Below are 20,711 nucleotides of genomic sequence, written 5' to 3'. Positions count from 1 at the left end.
GGCTGAGGGCACGTGGGAGGGATCCACATAGTGGTTGGAATTGTGCTAGAAGCTGTGGCGCTGCTCTCTTCAGCTGGCAGTTACTGAGAATAAGCCATTTATGAAATGTTTCATACGTTGGGCAGGGACTAAAGTTTGGGCTCTCTTGCTAAACCTCTCTAGAGAATTCTAGCAAATCAGGTTAGTTTGAAAAGGTTCCTTGGGAGACATCTGGCGAGTCCAAAATAATTTTATTCTATAAATTACAGACTCATAAAATAATCTATTCCAACCACTCAGCTCATTCCTAAGAATCTCTTCCATAACACATCCACCAGAGATCATGCAGTCTCATATTGATTTAGGGAGAGGGGAAGAGCAAGCGGTAGAGAGAGATAGAAACCTTCATGAGACACATCGACCAGCTGCCTCCTGCACGCCCCCTACTACGGATCGCGTTTGCAATCCGGGCATGTGCGATGACTGTGAATTGAACCTGGGACCTCTTGGTTCATAGGTTACACTCAAACACAGAGCCACATCGGCTGGTGAGATCACACAGTCTTAATCTCTTCCAGTCTTAAACACTTCCCTTATGTTGAGACAGAAAGCTGTTACCTTGAATCTTTCACTCATTGGTGCTATTTCCTTGGAGCCATACAAAATATTCTAATCCATGATGGACATTCATATATTTGAAAATGATTCTTATTGTCTCCTTGTATGTTTTTCTCCTCCAAGTTAAACTGGAACTTCCTACTCTCTTGAAATGATTTGGGTCCCCTTACCATCATAATCTCATCTGAAGGTACTTTCGTTTATCCATATCCAGTGACAACAAAAATGAATATAACATTCAGAGTAAGGACTAACCAGCACAGAGTGAATAGTATAAGAATAAAATTCCTGGAAAACCTCATCACTACCTGATTTTGGAAAGTGCTGTTTACAAGTTTGTCAGCTATCTACATTGCCCCTGCAATGTGTCTTTCAGGCCTTATTCTCCCTGAAGTCTCGGCTAGCCTATAACCATCCTTTCTTTTTGCAACTCATCATTGTGCAGGTTTTCCCTATTTCTCCCTGTCTGAGTCAGCGTTCTCCTCCAGCCTGCCACATGTCACAGGTGTAGTTCTTGCACCTGCACTAGCTCTACTTCTGCTAGCTCTGTCCTTGCCCCTTTGGGGAGCTCCTACTCTTAGGCCTTCAATTGTTACCTCCGTTGGACTGACTCCAGTTCTCTCTTGAAAGATAAATATTATTGCTTGCTCCTTCAAACTCAATTTGTTGTTCCCTTCCTGTCCTAGAAACTAGCTCCAAGTTTGTTATTGATTTTCTGTCAGCCAGTTTCAAAAGTTATGGAGCCATACTTTTTCCCCCTTACTCATATGTAGTCAGTCATCATAAGTAGTGATTCTTCATTGAAAAAATATTTCACATCTCATCCTTCTGTTTATTCTCTTTCCACCACTTACTATTCCAAGCACCTCTTCACTAGATTTACTGCCTATGTTGTTTTTCCCTTTCACTCTATTTTGCACAATCACAAAATTATCATGTTAGTAATGCAACCTTATTCACTTGACTCTCCTTCACATATACCTCAGAAAGCTTCCATTCGCCTGATGAGTACAATACAAATCCCAAGCCTGTGTTGCAAATCCTTTCAGAATCTTCTTTTAACCCTCCTTTTCAAAATCATACCCCAGAATACTTCCCATAGACCTCTGCAACCATTCCGTTGCCTTCTCCCCTGGAGCATGGCACCGCAGTCTTAATCCCTTTGCCTTGTTTTTGCTCTATTTACATCATCAGCATAGCAACATCTTGCTCATCTTTTGAGACATGTCATATACCATCATTCCCTTCCCCATAAAGATAATCTCTTTAACTTCTTATACCAAGAAGTTGGTAACTTTTATTATATTGTCCATCCAAGCTACATTCTGACACTTCAGTCTATTTTTTAAAAAATTGTCATATTATGTCACTATATATGACAAACAATTTAATTGCTGGGACTCTGACATTTCCCCCCCCGTATATCCCTTGTTGCTAGAACAGTGCCTTGCAAACATTAGGCCCACCTAATGTTTGGTTGGTTAGGCTATCACAAATATAATATTTGTCAAAAAATATTGTACATGTATTTAATAAAAACGTTTTATTTCAGAAAGTATCCAGGCTTCCTTGACTAAGTAATATAAGTATCAAATTATAAAAGGTTGGAAACAAGTTTGTGGCTGAGAGGTGTAAAAATGGTGAAACTTTTAAAGAGTAAAACTCTGCAGATAGATAGACGGTAAGCATTCTATAACTGCAATCCGTTTAAGCAATGGCGGGGCAGGACCTGGGTCTGGGCGATAGGATCCATATGATCGGTTGTCTTCCGGGCTTTCCTTTCAGTTATCTTCACTCTCCCTCCTCTCCTGGCACTTCCTTCGTTTAGTTGCCTGCGTCCTTTTTTGCTTTTGCTTTTTTACGCTTGACTGGCGGTTCTTCCTTTCCTTTAACTTGGTCCTTCCCTTCACCACTTTTCTTGTTTTGGGCATCAGTTTTTTTGGTATCTTTGGGCTTTGCTTCATCTTCCTTTTCTTTGACTTGGTTTCCTTTGGCTGCAGAACCCTCAGTTTCTTCGTGAGGTTTTTGCCCGGGTGGCGTCCCACCCGCACTCTTTACTTCCGCTTTTGGTCCTTTTGGCGTTTTGGCCTCACCCTTCTTTACTTTCGCTGGTGGTGCTTTTGGTGTTTTGGCCTCACTCTCCTCCACTTGAGATGCTTGGCCTTGTGGTGTTTCCACCTCGCTCTCCTTTACTTGGGATGCTTGTCCTTGTGGTATTCCGGCCTCTCTTTTCTTTATCTGGGCTTCCTTTCTTTTTGGCATTCCCATGACACTCTCCTTTACCTCGGCCTCCATGTCTATCTTCCCTGTGTCCACATCAGTGTCTTTTGCTTTTCTCTCTGACTCTGTTTTGTGCACCAAGGACTCATCAGTATCTGGGAAAGAGATTTCCTTCTTTAGTGCTTCCTTGTGTTCTTCTTCGCTACTCTTAGACTTCGCAGTGCCTCCACCTTTTAGAATCGAGGCTTTGGAATCTGATTTTTTTGCATCCATGTAACCTGGAAGTATAACTGAGCACACAACAAAAGTGCACAATTCAGGTACCGGTAAGAACTTTCTCTCTATTCCTACTCCCTCCAGCCCCCCGATATTGTTTCTTTTCTTTTTTTCTTTTTGTGTGTGTGTCTTAAAAGTGAGACTGGAGATAACTTGAGTTTTTCTTGAAAATATAAACTGGTGGGATGCTACACATGAAATGATATTAAGTGCTGATAACATTCCAGACTCTTTTGATAAATTGGAAGGTTAATGAAAGATAAAGTAAAATATAGCATAAGTGGGCTGACATTTGTTCATGTATGTTCTAGCAAATGAATAATGCTGAATAATAGCTAAAGAAGGATGTATTCTGAAAAGAAATATAATTTAATTATATTATTTCTAAAGAAACAATTGTGGAAAGAAGCAATATTGTTCCTTAAAATAGAAAAAGGAAATTAAAAATGTACTTTCTATATTAAATAAAAGCTCATCTCATTGTGCAAAAGTAATAATAGTGCTAGTTGATATTAATTAAGTGCTCACCACATACCAGGCACTCACTGTTTGAGCACTTCATACACATTAACTTACATAATCTTCACAATGACCATTTAGGGTAAGTACTATTATCACCCCATTTTACAGATAAAGAAACTGAGGCACAGAAAGTTTAACTAAATGTGAATATGGTGACAAAATTAGCAGGTGGTAGAGCTAGGATTTGAACTGAGTAATTAGACTCCAGAGTTTAGCTTTTAACCACTAATAACTACTAGACTGTTTCTTGCAATACTGGCTAACTCACTTTGCAAAAACAAAAGGTCCCTTTTATTATGTGTAGGCAAATCAGCTCTGCTATGTCTTATTTATGTGCTACCTAAAATGATTGAATTTATTACTAGCTTTTAAAATTTTATTATTATTTTTTAACAATTTGATTGTCTGAATTAAGAAAAACAAAATCTGTGCTACCAAGGAGAATTGTGTGGATTCATGCTATGGAGCAGAGGTGTGCCTTGCTTAGAAAAAAGTTGGCATGTAATATTAATATAGTAGAAAGAATATTGAATTTAAAATCTGAGTCAGAACACCTTGGTTTAATATTTCTGCCAGCAGGGTTTATTTAGGTAAGTCAGTTAACCCCCACAGACTCACACCTCATATTTAGTTTGTTTGCTCTGCCCACTTTGTAGAGCTCAGTTTTTTAGACGGATAGTTAAGGAGGATGGCCTTTAGAGTTAGACTAGTTCAAATCTTTTTTTTTTTTCTAGAACATGATTTTATTTTATTTTTAATTTTTTAATTTTTATTAAATTATTATCTGTGTACATATCTTACCATTGCCCCCCTCACTTCTATACATGCCCCCTTCCCAGCCCCCAGAGTTTTTCGTCCATTGGTTGTACTTATATGCATGCCAACAAGTCCTTTGGTTGATCTATTATCTCCCCCAGATCTCCCTACCTTCCCTGCTGTAATTTGACAGTCTGCTTGTTGCTTTACTGTCTCTATATCTATCTTTTGGTTCATCAGTTTATAATGTTCTTTATTATCCATAAATGAGTGAGGTCATGTGGTATTTCTCTTTCATTGACTGGCTTATTTCACTCAGCATGATGTTCTCCAGTTCCATCCAAGTTGCTGCAAATGATAAGAATTCCTTCTTTTTTTATGGCAGCATAGTATTCCATTGTGTAGATGTACCAAAGTTTTGGGATCCAATCATCTGCTGAAGGGCACCTAGGCTGTTTCCAAATCCTAGCTATTGTAGATTGCTCTGCCCACTTTGTAGAGTTAAGTTTTCTAGACGGATAGTTAAGGAGGATAGCTTTTAGAGTTAGACTAGTTCAAATCTTTACTCCATACTACTTTCTTATCTGTAAAATGGGATCATTAGTAGTAACTACTTCACAAAAGTGTTGTGAGGATTCAATAATATCATCTAAGTAAAGCACTCAGTACAGCGCATGGCACATAGTAGCCAATAAGTATTGGCTGTTACTACAACCAAATGAGACAGTACAGGCAAAAACCTTCTCTGAACCATGAAGACGAGTCACCTTAGTTTCCACCAAATAATTTAGCGGAAAGATATATTACATTACAGGAAGACTTCTTCATAATAACTAATTATTTGTCTTTTTAAATGTTAAAAGCTTTTTGGTACATTTAGTGTTTGTTGTTTGAAAAATTGACATATATAGAACTGTATTTTATTAGAAGTAAAAAGTGAGATACACCTGTATTAGATAAGGAGGTAACTATGAATCAAAACAGATGTCGTAGTCCAGTGTTTTCTGTTTGACATTTTAAACTTTTGACACCAAAATAAAAATTATATTTGAAACTCTGCATTAATGCTTTCTGAACTTTTCCTTCCTTCCTTCCTTCCTTCCTTCCTTCCTTCCTTCCTTCCTTCCTTCCTTCCTTCCTTCCTTTCTTTCTTTCTTTCTTTCTTTCTTTTTTTTCTTTTTTCTTTTTGTGTGTGTATTTTCCTTACTAGTTCTTGTTCATTAAGATATGGAAACTAGATATTTTATTTTAGACAAACCCATTTCTAATTTTCCAATGGAAGTCAGTGGTACTATCTCCCTAGTCCTTCTGTACTGAGAAAAACAGCCCAGGATATCTTTCGATCTGTCAGTATAACCAGTGGACACGTTGTGTTTGGGGTGTGGTGCAGAGTGAAGAGAGGATATTTTTCCACCAAAGCTTCTAACTTTATGAATTCGATGGAAGGTACTTTGAAACAAACTGACTTTTCTTAGTTTATGAATAATTTTTAGTTTTACCATCTCTTCGTGGTAATTTGTTTCTTGTTTACTGTCATTTATACAACAGCATTATCCATTTTTAACCTAAATTTTAATCTTCTAAATAATATAGATTCTGTCAATCAAAACTAAGTATTCTAGGATTTAATGAAACAAATCAGTGTCTATTTTAGCTACAATTTTGTAGAATTTATAAAATGTTTATTATTTCTCCCATCACAAAATACCTCCAGTCACTTCATATCCTTGAGTGTTTTAATATTTTTGCTGCATGTTTTTGATCTCAAACTAAATGAACAGAAATTAGATTTGCTGGGGGTTTATTTTTTTAGGAATCTAGCTATCCCATAAAGTGAGGTTCATTTTATTTCAACTTTGTATTACAGAAGGAAGGCACAAATCATCATTCCACCAAATCCTGAATTCCTCTCCCCCTTCTTCCAGATTTCTAGACGGTGCATCGACCTTTCCTTCCCCTTGGTCCTCATAAGCTCCATAATGCAAATCTTTGAAAATCCTGGCTAACTGTCCATTCATAGCAGGTGGTAGCTTATCCAACAAAATTCTAATAAAATTGAAGAATTTAATCAAGATATTGACAATCATTTTAATGTATTCAGGCTGATTAAAAAGTTTAAATTGAAAAAAAATACTAATTGGATAAGTTAAAGCTGAAAGATATCAAGAAATAACTATCGCATTTAATAATTCTAATTGTATGATTCTTAAATAAGGTAGAAAATAGACCAGGGGCTTCACTAGGAAACTAATATTATTTGTTTTTTTCCAGGGAGAGCAATCAGATCAGGACTGCAGAAGGTCTGAGAGATGAGTCATACTAGTTCTCAGGCCGTAAGCCAACATTTCAAAAGGTCACATGCTTATTAGCTGAATATAGAGGAGAGAAAATAAGGCACTCCTCTCGAGAGTTGATGAAGTCTGATGGGCTGACTTGTCTCAAATATGTCTTTGAATTAAGAAATTAAACCTTAACGCTCTTTTATTAAAAATATTAACTGGGAAGAACATGTTTGAAACACTGTCAATAGCAATATATCTTTTAAAGTAAAGAAACGGAAAAGTTAAACTGAGTGTATTTCTGGAAATTAAAAAACATTTACTAAGAACTAATTCACTTCTGGGAAGGACTTGGCCTGTGAGCCTTTCTCATCGCCCCCTTCCTTTTTAAGGGAAATGCACTGTCTTACCACCTTCCCCTGTGGGGAGGGCATTGGGGAGCAGGCACTAATGACTGCTCTGAATGCCCATCTCTCCCAACCTCACGGCCTCTCCCCAACCACAAGCCAAGCCTCGTTCCAGGGGGAACTGAGGAAGAAGAGCGAGGTTTAAAAAAGGAACATGTTTGTGTCTGTCAGTGGCTAGAATGTTTGAGATGCCTGAGTGTATCTCACTACATTTCAGTCTTGGTTCATACGATATGTTTACAGAGTTTTAAAAATTACTTTTCTCTTTTGTTTATATGATTGATTTCCTTGAAGAGCTCTGAGCTTACATTAAATAATCCTGACATAGAGAAATTTGAATTTAGAAAATAGTTAAAAGCCAAGCATCAATTTACATGGATGTCTTTTATTTTTAGCCTTCTGTGTGCATTTAACTTATAGCTTCTCTAATAGATGCATATTTGTATTTACAAATATTTGCTTTAAAGATAAGGTTTCAGGAGTAATCCCAACAGAGGCATTTGTGGTTCCGTATAAGAAGCAATATGTAGCGGTGGAAAGTATGTTCACTTTGGGGCAGGAAGCCCTGTGTTTGCATCCTGCTTTTTACCAATTTGTTAACCTCTGCTAAGTGTCTGAGCCAGTTTCCTAATCTGTAAAGTGGGGGGTAATAATAGCTACCAAGCAGGGCTGTGGTGAGAATAAGAGACACTTTTGGGCTTGAAAATGCCCAGCACAGTGCACAGGATGTAGTAGGTGTTCAATGCCTATTATCCCTCAAAGTAAAGTTACTTAGGGGCAATAGAAAATAGATAAGATTTTGTCCTGAACTATTTTTTCTATTAACATGATACAGTAAGGCCTTTACGTACAACTGAAAACGAGTTTTAACTTACTGGCGAGGAACTACTGGAGTTCAGAACCCATCTTTCTTTCACTGTGTTTTGCTGCGAGTCAGTGCGGAGGCTCTTCCAGAGCCAGGAGGGTGGCTAGAGAGGAAGCCACCCTTTTGTATGAGCTTTATCTCCTCTATAGCAATCTCTCCAAAAATAGTTATTTCAAGTATTGCTTCATTTTGGAGAATGGGGACATTTCACATGGCCTTAGAGGCACAAGTATGTATTTTGGGAGTAGAAACAGCCAGGCCAGAAACAATGTCAAATGTCACAAGAATAGAAAAGGAACTTACCCACAGGAGATAGTGCTAAAAATAAAACACAAAAGAAAGATTAGTGGGAATTTTCTAACTCAAGGAGGACCCAGCTCTAACGAGACCTCTGTAGTAAATGTTCTGCGGGACCAGCAGAGGATGTGGAACCCCCAGGAATTTCAGCCCCAGGAGTGCTGCTGGGCACGCTCCAATCCTCCTCCCAGCGAAGGTGATCGTTAGGGGCTCATTTGGTTAGTGTGTGGGACTGAATCCTTGATAAGCAATATCTGTTTTACTAATTTCCTACCTTTCCATTGTAATTTCCTGCTTTCTTTGTTTTTCACAAGTCAGTCCCCACCCCCTTCTCCTTTAGATCAATTTGAAATATGTGTTGTTGGTCAATTATCAAAATTGTGTCTTGTCCTGACACCTATTCTTTTTTACATCCATAGCTAATGTACATATTTTATTAATCTTTATTGTTGAAAGTATTACAAATGTCCCCTTCCCTCCCCCATTGACTCTTCTAGACTGCATCTGCTGCCCCTCCCCCCCCCCCCCCCCCCCCCCACCGGCCTTTACCACCATATTGTCTGTGTCCGTATAAGTATACAAGTTCTTTGGTTAATATCCCTCCCCCCAACCCCTCCCCCTGTTCCCTCTGAGATTTGACAGTCTGTTCTATGCTTCTATGTCTTGGAATCTATTTTTTTCATCAGTTTTTGTTCATTAGATTCTACATCTAAGTGAGATCAATGATACTTCTCTTTCTCTGACTGGCTTATTTCACTTAACATACTCTCCAGGTGCCTCCATGCTGTATCAAAGGGTAAGAGATCCTACTTTTTTACTGCTGCATAGTATTCCATTGTGTAAATGTACCCCTAGGAACATGCCCTAAGAAACATGAAGCACCAGTCAGAAAGAATATAGGCACCTCTGTGTTCATAGCAGCACAAGTTACAATAGCTAAGTTCTGGAAACAGCCCACGTGCCCATTAGTAGATGACCGACACCTATTCTTTTTTTTTTTAAAAAAAATATCTTATTGATTTTTTTACAGGAAGGAAGGGAGAGGGATAGAGAGTTAGAAACATTGATGAGAGAGAAATATCGATCAGCTGCTCCTGCACATCCCCTACTGGGGATTTGCCCATAACCAAGGCACATGCCCTTGACAGGAATCGAACCTGGGACCCTTTATTCTGCAGGTCGACACTCTATCCACTGAATCAAACCAGTCAGGGCCCAACACCTATTCTTTACATTAGTTTTAGAGAATTTTCTTTTTTAGTACAAATTATTTATTGCCAGATTATAGCACAAGGAAAACTGGCTGTCTTGTGGTAGACTTGATGGGAATATATGCTAACAATCTTCTTTGGTAGTAAATAACCCAAATCAAATACAAGACCATTCTATTTTGTTATAAAATAAACATAGATAAGAGAAAATCAAAGTATGAGAATATCATTTAAGATTAAGTTAGAAGAATGTGGAATACAAAAAAAATTGGAAACAAAATCTCAAAAGTCCTGGATACAAAAATAGGTAAGGTAAGGAAATGATCCAAACTTACTGATTTTTCCAGAATCGTCAACTGAAAGAGATAAAGACAAACACATCAGTAGATATTGGGCTTTCCTATATTTTCTATCCCAGGCCAGCAGGGGAGGGCAGTTGGGGGCAACCAGGCCAGCAGGGGAGGGCAGTTGGGGGCAACCAGGCCTGCAGGGGAGGGCAGTTGGGGATAACCAGGCCTGCAAGGGGGGGGGGGGGAGCATTTGGGCCAGCAGGGGAGCAGTTAGTCATCAATCAGGCTGGCAGGGGAGTGTTAGGGGGTGATCAGGCTGGCAGCTAGGCAAGTGGTTGTGAGCCAGCAGTCCCAGATTGTGAGAGGGATGTCAGACCTAAATCAGCAGTTGATCATCTCCCAAGGAGTCCTAGATTGAAGAGGATACAGGCTGGGCTGAGGTTCCCTACCCACTGTATGAATTTTGTGCACTGGGCCTCTAATTTAACATAATATGCTCAAGGTTCATTTATGTTGTTACAAATTGCAGATGTTTTCCTTTTGCATGGCTGAATAATATTCCATTGTGAATATATGGCACATCTAATTGATCCATTCATCAGTTGGTATAGACATATATGTTGTCTCCATATTTTGGCTATTATGAATAATGCTATGATAAGCAAAACACCTCTTTAATATCCATTGTTATTTTCTTTCTTTCTTTTTTTAAAATCTAACTTTATCGTTGAAAGCTTTACAAATGTTCTTCCCCGCCCCCCCCCCCCCCCCCATAACCCCTTCCTTCCCAACTCCTGGCCCCTCCCTAAGGCCTCTCCTTGGTGTACACTGGAAATTGCTCTACCAATTTGAGAACCTATTTTCTGGTGTTTTGTTTTGTTTTGTTGTTGTTGTAGTTTTATAACTTTGTTCAACATTCAGCATTAACTATAGATTTTGAAAGTGGTAGCCAACATACAGATTTGTTCAGTGAATCTTCTTCCTCATTACATGTTCTGGACTACCACACTCAGATACATAAGGGACATTCCTTATTCCTTCGGTTGAGATAGCCTTGCTGAGCTTGGTGTCAATGCACACATCTGGAGTTCCCCGTCTTCTACATGGCAAACTTCCAGATCTCTCTGAGTTCCTGAGGGGCACGCTTCTTGAAACGCACTCCATGGATGAGCTTGTGAGTGTTGATAGTGTGTTCTCTGGTCACTATCTTGTTGAGGCCGAAAAGCCCTTTTTCTCACCCTACTTCTTGGTGGGAGCCATTTTGCTGGTCCAGGTTGTGAAGATTCTGATAGTTCTATTTTTAATTATTGGGAAGCCTCAATATTGTTTTCCTTAGTGGCTGAACCAATTTACATTCCCACCAACAGTGTATAAGAGTTCCCTTTTCCGCACATCTCTTCAACACGTATCTCTGTGTTCCCGATAATAGCCATTCTAATCCATGTAAAGTGATAACTCATTGTGGTGGAATTTGCATTTAGTGATGTTGGAATCTTTTCATGTGCCTGTTGTCCACTCGGATATCTTTGGCAATATTCCTTTTCAGTTCCTCTTCCCATTTTTAAATTAGGCTGTTTTATTATATTGAGTTGTATGAGTATTCTGTTCTGTTCTGTTCTGTTCTATTAATTTTTCTTTCACCATTTATCCCCTCTATTCCCTCATCCACCTCCCTCGCCCCTTCTGTCCCCACCCCCACAACCACCACACTTTTATCCATGTCCATGAGTTTTCTCTTTCTTTTTTGCTCAATTCCTCCACCCTCCACCCAACACACCACCCCTCCACCGGAGGTGTCTGTTATTCTTTACCTATGACTGTCCGTATTTTTCTTTGCAGTTCAATTTGTTTATTAAATTCCATATATGAGTAAAATCAACATTAACCCTTCATCTGAAATTAGTTTGTAAAAATTTTCTCCTATTCTGAAGGCTGCCTTTCATTTTGTTATTTCTTTTGCTATGCAGAAGCTTTTATGTTTGATGTAGTCCCACTTATCTGTGTTTGCTTTTATTGTTCATGTGTTTTTGTTTAGATGATAGGCCTCTTCACAGGTTTAGCAATTCAAAGAAAACAAAAACAAAATTTATGTATATATTTAGAATTTGGACCTGCCATACAGTAGCACTCAATAAACATTTTCTACCATCCCCAAATTTGTCCTCCCAAATCTTTTATTTTTTATTTTTTACTATTTATTTATGTATTATATGTGTACATATCTTTCCATTGCCCCCCCCCCCCCACTCCCATACATGCCCCACCCCCCCGAGTTTTTCGTCCATTGGTTTTGCTTATTTGCATGCATACAAGTCCTTCGGTTTATCTCTCATCTCCCCCATATCTCCCTATCCTCCCCGCTGTAATTTGACAGTGTTTGTTGCGTTATTGTCTCTGTATCTATCTTTCTGTTAATCAGTTTATAATGTTCCTTATTATCCATAAATGAGTGAGGTCATGTGGTATTTCTCTTTCATTGACTGGCTTATTTTACTCAGCATGATGTTCTCCAATTCCATCCAGGTTGCTGCAAATGATAAGAATTCCTTCTTTTTTATGGTAGCATAGTATTCCATTGTGTAGATCACATGTGTCAAACACAAGGCCCATGGGCCAAATCCGTCCCGCCAGGCCTTGCAATGTGGCCCGCACCGCGCTGTCATCACTGCACTCCGCTGCGTTTCCATCACAATGACAGTTTATGACTGTTCAGTAAACCATTCGGCCCGCGATTTAGGCTGGATTTTAGATTTTGGCCCCTTCTCTGATTGAGTTCGACACCCCTAGTGTAGATGTACCACAGTTTTTGGATCCAATCATCTGCTGATGGGCATCTAGGCTGTTTCTAAATCCTAGCTATTGTAAATTGTGCTGCTATGAACATAGGGGTGCACATTTCCTTTCTGATTGGTGTTTCTGGTTTCTTAGGATATATTCCTAGGAGTGGGATTACTGGGTCGAATGGGAGTTCAGTTTTTTGAGGTAATTTCATTCTGTTCTCCACAGTGGTTGCACCAGTCTGCATCCCTGTCCTCCCAAATCTTGAATTTATTCTTGGTGCCTTGGGACATATCATGTCATCTGAAAATAATGGCAGTTTTATAACATCCTTGCTAATTTGGATGCCTTTTATTTTTTCTTCTTGTCTGATCACTGAGGCTAGTACTACCAGTACTATGTTGAATACAAATGGTGCAAGTAGACAACCTTGTCTTGCTCCAGTTTTTAGGAGAAATGGCTTTAGTTTTTGCCCATTGAGTATGTAGGTTTTTCATATATGGGCTTTAATAGGTTGAGATATGATCTATTACCACTTTGTTGAGAATTAAAAAAAAATAAAAAATGGGTGTTGGATTTTATTAAATGCCTTTTTTGCATCTATTGATATGATCATGTGCTTTTTAATATAATGTATCACATTTATTAGTTTATGGTTATTGTACCAGCCTTGCATCCCCAAAATAAGTCCCACTTGGTCATGTTATATGATCTTTTTAATATATTCATGGATCCATTTGCTAATATTTTGTTGAGGATTTCAGAATCTATGTTCATTGGGTATCTTGGTCTATAATTCTCTTTCTTTGTAGTGTCTTTATCTGAGTTTGGAATTAGGATAATGTTAGCCTTGTAAAATGAGCTCTGGAGTCTTCCTTTCTCTTGAATATTTTGGCAGAGTTTGAGAAGGGTAAATGTTTATTTCTTCTCTGAATATTTGGTAAAATTCACCTGCTAAGCCATCCAATCCAGGACTATTTTTTTTTTGGAGTTTTTTGATTACTGCTTCAATTTTACTCATTGTAATCTGTCTATTCAAATTCTCTGATTCTTTCTGAATCAGTTTTGGAAGATTATATGTTCCTAGGAATTAATCCATTTTGTCCAGATTATTCAATTTGTTGTTGTATAGTTGTTCATAATATTTTCTTACAATCCTTGAATTTCTTTTGTCAGTTTTACTTCTTATCTTTCATTTATGATTTTATTTATTTGAGTCCTCTCTATTTTTCTTAATAAGCTAATTAAAGGTTTGCTTTTGGTTTCATTGATCTTTTTTATTGTTTTGTTAGACTCTTTTTTGTTTATTTCGGCTCTGATATCATTTCCTGTTTTATATTCACTTTTGACTTTGTTGTTCTTTTACAATTCCTTTAAAAATAAAGTTAGATTTTTGGGGGGAGCTTTTTCTTGTTTTTTTGAGATATGCCTGGAATGCTATGAATTTCCCTCTTAGAACTGCTTTCTTCGTGTCCCATGAATTTTTGGTTGTTTTACTCTCATTTTCATTTGTTTAAGGTAGCTTTTAACTTCTTCCTTGATTTTGTTGTTAACCCATTTAGTTTTTAGTAGTCTATTATTTAGCCTTTGGTGTTTTCCAGTTTTCTTCTTGCAATTGATTTCTAGTTTCATATGACTATGGTCAGAGATGCTTGATATGACTTCAATCTTCTTAAATTGTTTTATATTTATTTATTTATTTATATATTTATCTATTCAATTTGACAGCAGAGAGAGAGAGAGAGAGAGAGAAACATCAATGTGAGAGAGAAACATTGATCAATTGCATCCCGCATGCACCCTGACTGAGGATCGAATCGAACCTGCAACCGTGGTATTTGCCCTGACTGGGAACTGAACCCCCCACCTTTTGGTGCACTGGATGACACTCCAACCAATTGAGCCACACTGGCCAGGCTATTTATTTATTTTTTTTATCTTCATCTGAGGTTATGTCCACTAACCTTGGAGAGAGGGGGAGGGAGAGAAACTGATGTGTGAAACATTGGTAAATTGCCTCCCATATGCCTCCTGACGAGGTTTAGAACCCAGAGATATGTACCCAGACTGGGAACTGAACCTGCATCCTTTCAGTGTGTGGGACGATGCTCCCATAAACTGACTTACACCACACAAGGCTCTTCTTGCATTTATTGAGACTTGTTTTGTGTCCCACCATGTGATCTATCCTAGAAAATGTTCCAGGTGCACTTGAAGAGAATGTATATTCTGCTGCTTTTGGGTGAAATGCTATAAAGATATCAATTAAATCTATTGAATCTGGTGTGTCATGTAAGGACACTGTCTCCTTGTTGATTTCTGTTTGGAAGATCTATCCATTGATGTCAATGGGTTTTGAAATCCCCCACTATGACTGTATTACTATCAATTTCTCCCTTTTTGTCTGCAAAGATTTGCTTTACATGTTTAGGTGCTCCTATGTTAGGTGCATACATGTTTAAAAGGATCACATTCTCTTACTGATTGCTCATTTATCATTATGTAGTGTCCTTCTTTGTCTTTTACTATAGCCTTGGCTTTAAAGTCTGTTTTGTCAGATATAATAAGTATTTTCACCCAGCTTTTAAAAAAAATTCAATTTGCATGAAATACCTTTCCCATCTCCTCTAAGGTGGGTCTCTTGCAGACAGCATATATATGGGAGTTGTTTACTTTTCCATTCAGTTACCCTATGCCATTTGATTAGAGTATTTAAGCCATTTACATTTGAAGTGATTATTAATACATAAGTATTTATTGCCATTTTATTTTTAAACCTCCTCCTCTTCCTATTTCTCCCCCTCCTTTTTATTTGCCTTCTCCTTTTCCTCCTCTTGTTCCTCCTCTCCTCTTTACAAGCCCTTTGACAGTTTTTATAATACTGGTTTGGTGGTAACAAACTCTGTTAGCTTTGTCTTGTCTGGGAAGCTCTTTTATTTATCCTTCAATATAAAATGATAGACTTGCTGGGTAAATAAGCCTTTTTTGTAGGTCTTTGCTTTTCATTTGTTTCAATATTTAATGCCAGTCCCTTCTGGCCTGAAATGTGTCTGTTGAGAAATCAACTGACAGCTTTATGGGAGCTGCCCTGTAGGTAACTAACTCTCTTTCTCTTGTGACTAAAGATTTTATCTTTGTATTTAAACGTGGCCATTTTAATTATGATGTGCCTTGGTATGGGCTTCTTTAGGTCCATCTTGTTTGGACCTCTCTACGCTTCTTGGACCTGTGTGTCTTTTTCCTTCACCTGGTTAAATTGGTTCTTGATCCCTTGCTTGCTCTCTTTTTGTTCTGGTATCCCTGTGATGAAGATACCAGATTTTGTTGCACTTCATGTTGTCCCCAAGGTCCCTTAAACTATCTTCATTCATTTTATATTTTGCTGCTCTGATTGGTGTTTTTTCTACTCTGTCTTCCACATAGCTGATTTGATCTTCTGTTTTATCCAACCTGTTTATTCCTTTCAGTGTATTCTTGATTTCAGATATTTCATTTTTCATTTCTATTGGCCTTCTTTTATGGTTTATATATCCTCTTACAAATTATTGAGCCTCCTTATAGTCATTACTGTGAACTCACAGTCCTGAGAGAGAGGTCTTATGTAATAAGGTGTCTTTTGGCACAGTCTCCCTGATCACCTGTGCTGGGTGCTTTAGGAATGTTCCTTGTGTGGGTTATGTTGGCCATGCTTTTGTAATTGAGTCTTGATTGCTCTTTTGTGCATTGATCTAAAGCTGGCTGATTGTGAGGTTCAACCTCCAACATGGCATGCAAGATGCTGTACAGGTGCTGAGCATATAAAGCAGAATTCACCTCAGCAGGCTTTTGTGCCTGTTGAGATCTCCCTTTGGAAGTGCTGCTTGAGAAACTTATTGGATCCTGCTCTGTCGTCTGAAGCTGGCCACTGAGTTTATTGGTCTGGGCCTCTTGGGGGTGACTCTGAAATAGGCTAATGGCAGGTGCCGTCTGTGACTAGCTCTGGCAACCTTTTGGAACTATCAATGATCCACATATTGTGACCACCTCTGCTAGGCCTGGTGCATGTGGCAAGAACCAAGCTGTGCACCAAGTCCGCCTTTTTACTACCACTGGGCCTGGAGGCAGGTCTCCAAAATCTCAAAGCACCCGGAGTTCCACCTCTGCTTTCCCCTGCAAGTTGTCTGTTAGACTCAGTCCCCGAAAGAGCCTTTGGCTTTACTCGTCAGCAAGTAGAAGCTTCACCGGGTGGGGTAAGAGGGATCCCAGAGGGCTGGGCTATTGCTCTCCCCACCTCCAGCTGATGCCACATGGAGGCATGTGCTCTGCCTGAGAAAGATGGCTTCTTCATATGTTTTTATGTTGCTGATTAATGTCTTTTCATTTAAGCTTGAAGAACGCCTCTCATCATTTCTTGTAAGGCAGGACTAGTGTTGGTAAATTCCCTTAGATCTTGTTTTTCTGGGAAAGCCTTTATTTTTTCATTTATATTTGAAAGATAACTGCTGGAAAGTATTCTAGGCTGGCAACTTCTATCTTTCAACTCTTTGAATATACATTTCACTTTATCCTGGTTTATAGAGTTTCTGATGAGAAATCTGCTGCTAGTTTAATGGTGGTTACTTTATAGGTTACTCATTTTTTTCTTTGCTGTCTGTGAGAGATTATCTCTCCTTTTTAAAAATAGATCTTTATTGCTCAGATTATTACAATTGTTTCTTCTCCCCCTCCCAATAGTTCCCTCCCCACCCTCTGTCCTTACCTGCCCTTCCCCCCCATTGTCCTCATCCATAGGTATATGATTTTAATCCAGTCTCTTCCTGCATCCCTCACACCCTTTCCCCCCTGATAATTATCAATCCCCTCCCTTTCTTTGCCCCTGATTCTATTATAATCACCAGTTTATTCTGTTCCTCAGATTTTTAATTCACTTGATTTTTAGATTCACTTGTTGATATATATGTATTTGTTGATCATAATTTTTATCTTTTTTCTTCTTCTTCCTCTTCTTAAAGAATACCTTTCAGCATTTCATACAATACTGGTTTGGTGGTGATGAACTCTTTTAGCTTTTTCTTATCTGTGAAGCTCTTTATCTGACCTTCACTTCTGAATGATAACTTTGCTGGATACAGTAGTCTTGGTTGTAGGTTCTCACTATTCATCACTTTGAATATTTCTTGCCACTCCCTTCTGGCCTGCATAGTTTCTGTTGAGAAATCAGCTGATAGTTGTATGGGTGCTCCCTTATAGGTATCCAACTGCTTTTCTCTTGCTGCTTGTAAGATTCTCTCTTTGTCTTTTGTCCTTGGCATTTTAATTATGATGTATCTTGGTGTGGTCCTCTTTGGATTCCTCTTGTTTGGGGGTTCTGTGCACTTCCTGTCCTTGTAAATCTATTTCTTTCACCAGGTGGGAGAAGTTTTCTGACATTATTTCTTCAAATAAGTTTTCAGTATCTTGCTCTCTGTCTTCTTCTGGCACCCCCATAATTCTGATGTTGGTAACTCTTGAAGTTGTCCCAGATGCTCCTTACACTATCTTCAACTTTCTGGATTCTCTTTTCTTCTTGCTTCTCCAGAGGAGTGTCCTTTGCCTCTTTGAATTCCAAATCTTTGACTTGATTCATGAGTTCCTCCAGTCTGCTGTTGGATCTCTGTATAATATTTTTTTATTTCAGTTTATGTTTAATTTCTAGGTGGATCTCATTAAATTTATCGGCCTTTTCTAGGAAATTCTTAAAAAACCTTATAACTGTGGTTTTGAACTCTATATCCAGTCTTTTGTTCTCCTCCATTTCTTTTGTTTGAGATCTCTTTCCTTGTCTCAGCATTTTTGCTGCTTCCCTGAGTTGGTAGGGTGGCTTTGTGTGCTTGGTGTCCTATATGGTCTGGCAGGTCAGCCTCCCCAGTTACCTGAGGTAGACACTCTTGGTGCTCCCCTTTGTGGACTGCGTGTACAGCCTTGTTGTAGTTAATACTTGATTGTTGTTGGTATCACTGGGAGGAATTGACTCCCAGGCCCACTGGATGTGAGTACCAGTTGTGTCTACACCAGGATACCTTTTGTATTGGAGACAGTCTTATAGGGTCAGACTTGAAAAATTGCAAAAGCCTGTGCTTGGCTTGGATGGGGCATAGTTTCAGGGCTGAGTTGACAGTCTTGGCTTCCTGTCAGCCCTGCCCTTATGCATATGCCTCAGACCTCTGCCTTCAGTGACTCTCCTGAGTTTCCGCCTGACCGTCCCAGATTCCCCATGCAAAAGCGTGGGTGCCCCAGGGGTTCGCCTGGAATTGGGTTGGGTCTCTGTAATCTGGAGCTTCTGACTCCTAACGCTACGGAGAGGCCGAGTCATCCTCCGCGGTCAGACCTCTCTGTGAGCGCATGACTGTAGACCCTGCCCGCTGCGGCTCCAGGCTCCCCCGGTCTCCCAGTCTCTGAGTCTCTGGGTGCCTTTCTCTACAGTCCAGACTCCACCCGTATGAAGGTTTTGGCTGGGCTTGGGGTTCAGGGCAGTCGGAAAGGATTCAGTGCAATTGGGTACTTCCTTTCCCCTCCCGCCAGCCAGGCATTCGGCCGCCCTTCTTGTCTGCACAGGAGCGTCTCTCTACCTCAGTGCTTTGTGGCTCCCAATTTGACCTGTGAGCCTCTCCTTTCTAGTTGTAGATTTCCCACTCTGCCAGCTTTCCTGTGGCTTTGGATGATGTCCGTTCTGTCTTTTAGTTGTTGTTTTGAAATTGTTGTGCTAGGCGGCAGCTTACTAAGGTGCTTACTGAGTTTGCCATCTTGGTTTCTCCTGAGATTATCTCTTTATCATTGGCTTTTAATGGTTTCATTGCATTGTGTTTTGGAAAGTCTTTTTGCATTGAGGTATGGATTTGTATGTCCAATTCCTTCCCAGGGTTTGGGAAGTTCTCAGCTATTATTTCTTTAAACTCTCTGTCCCCATCTCCTTATCTTCTTCTGGTACACCAATTATTTTCATATTTGCATTTTTGATAGAATCTGATGGCTTTTGTGGAGTTTCTTCACTTTTAAAATATCTGTTTGCCATCCTTTTGTAACTGAATTATTTTTATATTCCTATCCTCCAAGTCATTTATTCTTTCTTCCATTTGGTTTGCCTTGCCACATACTAGTATACACTCTATTGCTTCCTTCATCTTACTTATGATGTTTTCAGCACTAGAATTTATTTGGTTCTTCTTTATAATTTCAGTTTCTTAGGTAAATAACTTCATCTGTTAATTGATTTCATTCCTGAGTTCATGGAATTGGTTTTCTTCTAGCTCAGTAAATTTCTTTATAACAGAATTTTAAATTCTTTATGAGGTAGAATGTAATATTCTATGCCTCAGAGTTTGGTTGCTGAAAAATTATTATTCTCTCTTTTTTGTGATACTTATTTAATTTATTTTACATAATATTTAATGATATGTGCTTCTGTTGCATTTGAAGTAGCAAACACATCCTAATTAAGAATTTATATTTATTTTGTTTCCTACAATTTAGTCTGGCAATTGGAATTTTTTTTTTTTGCCTGTCAATGTGGAAAAATGAAGACATATGTAATACTTTCAATAATAACGATTAAAAAAAGAAGAAACCTTTTTTTTTTTTTTTTATACTACAAGGTGATGCTATAACTAATTTGTGGTATTTCATCCAGGATCTGGCTCTGGGGCTGCACTTGGGAACACACAGGAGCTTTTAGCAGAGTTGGGGGAGGTATGGCTTAACACCTCGCTGGCTTTGGAGAGTGTCCGTAGGCTGGCAGGGGGTCCTTGGTTGGGGCACTCCCAGGGGTCTGTAGCCCAGCAGCCACCTCTTTCACTTCCTGTCTGACAAGGTCATGCCCCTGCTTAAGACCCACCAGTGACTGGCCATATCTGCTTGACCATCAAAGTCATTACGACACCTTTCAAAGGAAGACCCCAGGAATGCTGTCCCCCATAACTCTTTTTTTTTAATGTAAAAGAAATGTTTTATTTATAAGTGGATAACACATTCAAGGGAAAATAAATAAAAACATGACAGGCCAAAATCCCCTATAACTCTGGTGGCTCTCTTCCCCTTATTTTTCATTCTGCTCCAACCTCACTTGCTTTCCTACAGAGTCTGAAAATATTTCTACGCCAGAGTGGCTTACTTATTGTCCTTTTTGCTTGAAATATTTTCCCTTCAGATACCTGAATGGCTAATTAATTCACCTCTTTCATGACCTATCAATTGCTGAG

At 38.9% G+C, this 20,711-nt stretch overlaps 1 protein-coding gene across 1 annotated transcript; it reads right to left on the bottom strand.

Moving 5' to 3' along the window:
* Positions 1-2,143: 2,143 nt before the first annotated feature.
* Positions 2,144-20,384, bottom strand: TSBP1 (testis expressed basic protein 1). Its single transcript, XM_045573165.1, has 4 exons — positions 20,348-20,384; positions 9,766-9,786; positions 8,226-8,240; positions 2,144-3,107 (listed from the first exon to the last, which is right to left on the bottom strand). The coding sequence occupies exons 1-4, from the start codon at positions 20,382-20,384 to the stop codon at positions 2,422-2,424; spliced, it is 759 nt and encodes a 252-aa protein (XP_045429121.1). The 3' UTR covers positions 2,144-2,421.
* Positions 20,385-20,711: the final 327 nt, after the last annotated feature.

This window comes from Pipistrellus kuhlii, unplaced genomic scaffold (assembly GCF_014108245.1).
Source record: "Pipistrellus kuhlii isolate mPipKuh1 unplaced genomic scaffold, mPipKuh1.p scaffold_m20_p_5, whole genome shotgun sequence".
NCBI classification, from domain to species: domain Eukaryota; kingdom Metazoa; phylum Chordata; class Mammalia; order Chiroptera; family Vespertilionidae; genus Pipistrellus; species Pipistrellus kuhlii.
This window is presented reverse-complemented; position numbering and strand designations above follow the sequence as displayed.